This window comes from Hippoglossus stenolepis, chromosome 5 (assembly GCF_022539355.2).
Source record: "Hippoglossus stenolepis isolate QCI-W04-F060 chromosome 5, HSTE1.2, whole genome shotgun sequence".
Classification (NCBI taxonomy): Eukaryota; Metazoa; Chordata; class Actinopteri; order Pleuronectiformes; family Pleuronectidae; genus Hippoglossus; species Hippoglossus stenolepis.
The window spans coordinates 10,532,271-10,539,660 of NC_061487.1; the positions used below are offsets into that span (position 1 = coordinate 10,532,271).

Genomic DNA, 7,390 nt, shown 5'->3' on the forward strand with positions numbered 1-7,390 from the left:
TATCCCCGCCATTGAAGCGTGGTCCAGATGCCCAGTACCCAAGGGCAGATTTCTGGTTTTCTTACAGCAAACCATTACAGAGAAGCTTGAAAATCACTGCTCAGCTGAGAGGCGGCGGCGGGGAAGAACAGTCGGTTGAAAATGGGTTCGCTCGGCTTCGCTCCCTCTCTCACAGTCTGCACTTATATGTTGACACAAGCAGACACAAACATATTTGGGAACGCGGTAATGCCCGTCGCAGCAGCAGAGCTCACGCAAGGATTAGGGAACACGAGGATGTATATATGTGTACACACGCATGTACTCATGTTTGAGAATGTAGGCACACCTGTCACCACGGCAACATATCTCTCACACACCATGCATCCACGCAAACGCACATGAAATCCCATCAATTAAAGATGCGGAGACACACACGCGAAGCGCAGCACCAGCGGCCAAAGAGCAGCGCTTGATAGGGCGAGGGGCCACTGTGCGATACCGTGCAGCGGTTCCAGTGGCGTGAAATGAACCTTGAACGCTGCTACACTTAGCAGAGCCACGGCCATGCAGGCTCAGTGGGGGGGCCTTAAAATACACAGTGACAGCGGGCGGACGGCCAAAACACTCTCCCCAGACCGAGATGCGAATCCTCCTCTGATAGGCGTGCAAACATTTTGGAATCAAGAACGTGGCCTTTGCAGACGGTGCACACCTGGGCCACTTTGTGATTTGCTATCTTGTTAAATCGCCAGAAGATCAGAGAAGCATTGAGTTCCCCAGCGACTGTAGGTCGAGGCACATGAAAGAATGGAGCGCGCTAATTCCCAGTGAAAGATAAATGTCACTAGATTTGAATATGCTGGAGGCACTTTGTACCATTACACACATCCTTACATCAGTCCATGTAAAGGCACTCATGTTAAATTGCAGTGGGATACCGGGGACACTGATTGAATCCAGATTAAAAACGATAACCTCCTGAAATATCAGAAAGCAAAGGAAATCGCCGGCTTCAGTTTAACTTGGATCAAGTGAACACGCCACAGTTGTTCTGTTCGAAAGGCGGAAAAAAGAAGCTGATTGTGCGGCAAATCTCTTTCTCCTCTGTGATCATAGGCCACATCTGCATAAAGAGACAAATATGACTGTCTCCCTTATCGCAGTGTGGGGAAGATACCGAGGCTGCGCTTGGTGTCTCCCTCTGGCTACAGTCAAAGATTCCTTCCCCACTTCAGTTGTTTACACACTACATGGAGGGAGAGAGTGGGCATTAGCGCTACGTGAGCAAGTGCTTTACCGCCGGGCTAATTTACAGCAACATTTCTGAAATGCTGAGCCGCACGATTTTCAGTGATATTAAATATCCGCGGTGGGACACTTGCATCAAGCCTCTTGTAACTTTATGTGTGTGTGTGTGTGTGTGTCTTTTGTATCTCCTTGTGTGTTTGAACATATAAATTCCGGGCTCATATTTCATGCTGCATTAAGGCGTGAAGCAGAAAACGCTCACGGATGACAGCGTAAGCAGAAGTGGGTCAGGCCAGAGTGATATAGCATTACAGCGGATAGGATTTGTAGAGTTGGTCAAAATTTATTTACGACACGTTTTCTCAGGCCAAGAGAAAATGGCAGCAGGAGAAATCCAATAAGGCTTTCTGTGCTGAAAGTTTGCTGAGAGATTAATAGAGGGACGACAACAAGAGGGGGGGGACTAGAACAAGTCAATTAAAACACTGGAGCATTTACCTCCACCGTCTGAAAAAAAATGCTGACTGTGTTGGAAGATTGCTCCGCTCATCTATATTTTCTAGGTACCTTAACAACTTTCTTTTCTTTTTTTTCATCAAGTGGAGTCGCTCCCTCCAGCATGCAAATAAAAAGCGTCAGGAGAAAACTGGTTATTTGAAAAAGTCCCTCCTTTTTAACTCCTTCTCTCTATCTGTCCGTCTCCAAATGTCCCCCCTCCACCTTCGCAGCAAGGGCAGGTGGACTGCTGGCCTCTGCCGTGTCCACCCGTGGACTGTGAGTTTACCGTGGTGCCCGAGGGCGAGTGCTGTCCCCGCTGTGTCACCGACCCCTGCCTGGCCGACACCATCCGCAACGACATCACCAAGACGTGCACGGACGAGCACAACATCTCACGCTTCAGTGGCTCCTCCTGGATCAAACATGGCACCGAGTGCACTCTGTGCCAGTGCAAGGTAAGGTGCCAGCCCTGCAGGCAGCCCTGAGACGGCATATTACAGTGTGAGGGGGTCAGTGGCAGATGAGACTCCGAGGAAAAATGTTTTGTGAATTGAGACACTGTGGGGCAGACTCTACATTTATTACACATGGTGATAAATATGTCAGTAAATTCTGCTTATGCACATATAGGAGACATATTTACCCAAATTTTCTGTTTTCTGTCAGAGAATATAATAAATAAAAGATATGATGATCCATTTGAGAATAATTGGCTTTGACATGAAAAAGTCATGTATCGTGTCCCATGTGCCATTTATATTTACTAGCAAGAATACTGACAGTCTCCTATTACTGCTCCTTTTTAAATCAATAGTTTGACATTTTGGGAAATGCACTTGTTGTTTTTTTGTTGCTTCCCACCCCTGTACCTGTGGCCCAATTCGGAGAACGCCTCCTTCGCAGGAAGCGGTCTATGCAGTCCACAAAGGAGGCAGCCTTCATGGACTGCATAGACGGCTAAGGCCAAACCGAAATAAGACGGTCTGGTCTCCAGAGTATTTCCAGGATTTGCATCTCTAGCTTGCCCCGCCTTTACTGCTGCTGCCTAGCAACAGAGCTGCATTTGAAATTTGTACAATAAAACATTTTAATGCCCCTTGGTTTCATAAAAATTTGTAACGTAGGTTGTTAGGTTGAGTTTAAATAAGATATTTACAAGTGTTGTTATCGGACATTTTGGTCTTCGCTTGCTGCCGCCATTATCCCTTTAAAGAACTGTCAGCGCAATGAATCCTGGGATAGATTGGCCCCTGAGAAGATCCACTCATTGGAGCTTTCGTTGCTCAGGGTAGAAAGGACGCATTGGTTGGCCATATTGGAAGGAGCCATAAAAGACTGACACCATCAGTCTTTAAATGCAGCCTCTGAATTGAGACACAGCTAATATCTGTCTACCACAGCCAACACCCAGTTAACATAACTTTAAATGAAGACTGGAATCTCGAAAGCTCATTATATTACCCATTATGTCCCTCATTATGTCCGTTCAAATACCTGTGTCATAAAAAGTCCTAAAAGTGTAAAAATAATGGGAGATATAACTACCCGAAGTCACTGCTTGTTGCCTGGCAACCTCACAGCGATGACAAGTCGGCTGTTTCCATGTATTATACTTATGCTGGCCATGTGCTGGCTGTAATTCCATATTGTACGGATATTTTATATTTTTTATCTTATTTTATTGATCTTTGTATCTCTTTCTCAGACAAAAACAATATGCATATTTCCGAGAATGTTGAACTGTCCCCTGAACTAAAAAAGATGAGACCTCAGACCCAGAGCATCCCGCTCTGAGCAAACATCCGTCAGCTCCTCGTCCTCTGGTTCAGCTACAGCAGGGAGTCACACTGCTCTCTCCTCCGCTCCGTGTTAACCAAGCAGACATGTTTGCACATGCAGTACTTACAATGTATGGAGCCTCAGATAGTCTTATCTAGAACACTGGGACACGCTCGTATAATTGGTTCTAGTAAATCAGGTGGAGTTTGCTGCCCTCCACAACTTTTTGTTTTTAAGAGTTGTGGAGTTTTGTAGAATAATCCCAGAGAGTGAACTATGCAGGTGCACAGCCACTCCATTACCTGTTGTGAGCACAAGTTGTTTCCCCAGCTTCAGCACTAATCCAGCAGCAGCCCCGACTGAGTCCTCATCCTGAGTCTTTAGGAGAAAATATTCTCCCCCCTGCTTCCCTGGCAATGATCTCCACATCTTAGACAGAGGACAGCAGCCATTCCCAACATACACACTGATACATATTCAGTGTGTCTGCCAGCTTTCAAAAGATGTCAAAGATTTAGATTGAATTCAAATGAATGAACTCAGACTGAGGACACTTTCACACCTACCTTGTTTGGTCCGGACCTTCACACTTGTCAGTTCAGCCTGAACCAGAGAAACAGGTGTGAAGGTGCCTCAGACCAACAGACCAAAATGTAGTCCGACCAAAAGGGGGATGTTGGTCCTGAATCAACTAAAAACCATTGGTTTGGTTTGTTTACAGCATGAAAACACTTTTTTAGATAGTTTGGACTTCGGACCAGTATATTTAGACAGCGTTAAACAATAGAAGAAGAAAAGGAATTGTAAGACGATATGTTTGAATGATGAGGAATTTCATTTGGCACATCTGAACTAGTGTCGAGTACTACACCTGTAGTTGATGATTGTGGTAATAAGACCATAATAATATAACCGTAGCAACAACATTAACAAAAGGAACCAGTCAAATAATGTTCTCCATTCAAAAGGAAAGACAACCAATCAATGTCAAGTGTAGGTAGACGCAGCTCCCCTAGAATGAGCACAGGACGTACATATGTCATACAAAATTATTTAGTGTATTCACTAAATTGCAAAGTGAAACCAAAACTAACTAGATCAAGAAAGATATACACCTTCAGATGAGAATATGCCCCTAGTGTTTTTGAACCTTGTCTCTTTGGTGATATAACACATCCAGCACCGTCCCTGCAAACCTTCAGACAACCAGGGAGTTTATCAGCCTCCTAAATTTAAAGCAGAAAGATTCTGTGACCATTCGCATCTGTAGTCTCAGTGGAATGTATCGCCACGCTGGATCGCTCAGTGCAGACATTACGCCCGGAGGAATCCTAAATGCCAAACTGAGTCAGAATGCTGCAGCGCCGTCTCCACCTGGAAATATTATCAGCGGAGCTTCAAATGGATATTTGCCTGAGGTTAAAGTGTGACGATAATCCACTCATGTGTTTCTTCTCTCTCCTCTCTTTTCCAGAATGGACACATCTGTTGCTCAGTGGACCCCATGTGCCTTTAGTCCTGGCAGATCTGAAGGCACCTGTACAGTGTTTTCCATGTAAAAAAAACAAAAAATAGTATCACCGCCCCTGTGTCTCTTCACTGTCCTCCTCACAGGCGTGGGTCAAACGGTGTTTGCATATTAGGATTGGAGTAAGTGCTCAACCAGCTGGATGGGGGGAGCTGATCATAACACTTCACATTGTAGGATACAGACAAATGTACAAATTTACCCTTCAGGTACTTTTCCGCTGGTTTCTTTTTACCATATTCTACATGGGGATCTCCACCCACCTGGTAGCTCATTGAAAAGCATTAAAAGTGTTTTTGCAAATACTCTTGTGACCCGCGTCTGCCTCCTCAACTCTTCTTTATACCAAATGCAGATCTATATCATACCAAACCGACGATGGACTACAGTTCCCTCGAACCCACTCTCTCTCTCTCTCTCTCTCTCTCTCTCTCTCTCTCTCTCTCTCTCTCTCTCTCTCTCTCTCTCTCTCTCTGCTCTGTCTCAACACGTACAGTGAACCTTTAAGGATCACCTCCCCCTCCCACTCTGAACCATCGCCACATGAATCTGTAAGATATTACTATTACTGGCATGACTGTGCTTGATGTCCAGACATTTTTGCTGATTTCTAAATTCTTAATGATGATGATGATATCTTAGGTAGAGTAAAGGCCGTTAGCATAAGGTTTCGTTGAAACATTTATGAGTCGTCTATATTATGTGGTGCTTTGTAGATTTTGGTTCCATTTCTCTTTTTTGTAATTTTGTTTCTTTCCAAGCTTGTTATTGTGCAATAGTGAAATAAAGTATTTCTGTTTACATTTATCTCTTGACTTCGGTTTATGTAATCATTATAGAATAAGAACTTATTTACTTAGCTACATATGCATATTTGGTACCCTTCATTAGGACTTGATTAAGTTGTAAAATAAAAACTGCATTACCATGCTCCCCCACTAGGATGCATGGGTAGCATTGTCACCTCACAGCAACAAGGTTCTTGGTTCAAATCCCGGTTCAGTTATTTATTTTGTAATAACACAGTTTTAATGCTGATTAACTTTAATCAGTGTACAGTAAGTTGTTATATAAATGTCATTTGGCAACACCTTTATAAAAAGGAATGTTAATTGGTCATATCAGTTGGCTTATGACAGCTTTGCAACTCAACAGTAGTTCTTATTAATGACTTATTAACTTTAATAAAGTAATTTATCAAGAACGTATTAACCCTTTATAAATGGCACCTTATTATAGAGAGGTACAGAAATTACTCCACCACTTCATGATCACTGATGACAACTCTTGGTCCATTTGCTGGAGGAGGTGTTCAGGAACTTTCAATCATATCACGCGATCTTCTTCTGGAGATGCAGTCTGATTTATTGCCATGAAATAAAAAATGCTCAGGTTTTATTTTCCCACATTTTTGAAACACTCAGGTTTTTCTCTTCCATGTGGAGCTGAAGTGTTTGCTGAAGTTTATTTTGTCTTGTCACATAACAACTGAGGAAACTCCATCTGCGCGTGAAGCTCAAGAACAACTTTTAAATAGACACTGAAGTGAAAAAAAGCGCCACCTCGTCAATGAATTACAGGAATACAATTAATATTAATTCTTCCATCTTAGTTTTTATTTGTGATAAAGCAATAGTGGTGGTGATAGATTTGTTTAACGCAGAAATTGGCGTTGCTATTTTTACAGGATGTGAATATTTCTTCCGTCACTTTCCATCATTACACAAATGAAATATGTTCACATATTTGATACTTAACAAGTGTGTTTAAAACTGTATTTCCTGAAGGATTATCCCACTAAGAAGATCCCACTAACTTGGCCGATCTACATCAATTAATCAATCAATCAAACTTTATTTGTATAGGGCCTTTCACACAGGTTAGTTCAGTTCAAAGTGCTTCACATTTGACTGATGAGTCAAGAATATGACAAAACAAATAACAATGCTGACAATGTGATATCTAGCTAAGAATAAGAATAAAAACAACATAGAAATTATAATAAAAACAGGGAAAAAGACTAAATAAAATGGAATTTGCACAATAAGCTGCCTTTACTTTTAAACCTGTATGTATAATGCCTACCATATGTCCTAATTATTTTTAAATCATTTTAACACAGGAACTTGATTGCACTTTCTGATAGTTGCACTTGTCTTTTAAAACTGCTGATTTTTTTATTGTCTTTCAATTCTTTAATGTGCACTCAGGTCCTGAGAAACTCCTTTTCCACTGTGCTTTACAGATATGGTTGGAATGACATGAATAAACTTGAGACTTGAAACTTGGAATAAAACAATCTAATAATATTAAGTAGTCTTAATATTATATAGTATATGGTTGATAGTGTAAAGT

The 7,390-nt window shown here is 42.1% G+C and overlaps 1 protein-coding gene across 2 annotated transcripts in view; it reads left to right on the top strand.

Moving 5' to 3' along the window:
- The window catches only part of nell2a (neural EGFL like 2a), an 86,842-nt gene extending 81,000 nt beyond the window's left edge, over positions 1-5,842 (top strand). For both annotated transcript variants that reach the window (XM_035155774.2, XM_035155773.2), the window contains 2 exons: positions 1,959-2,183; positions 4,982-5,842. In XM_035155774.2, coding sequence (XP_035011665.1) covers positions 1,959-2,183; positions 4,982-5,023 — 267 coding nt within the window. In that variant the 3' untranslated portion in view covers positions 5,024-5,842. The remainder of the gene's footprint in view (positions 1-1,958; positions 2,184-4,981) is intronic.
- Positions 5,843-7,390: the final 1,548 nt, after the last annotated feature.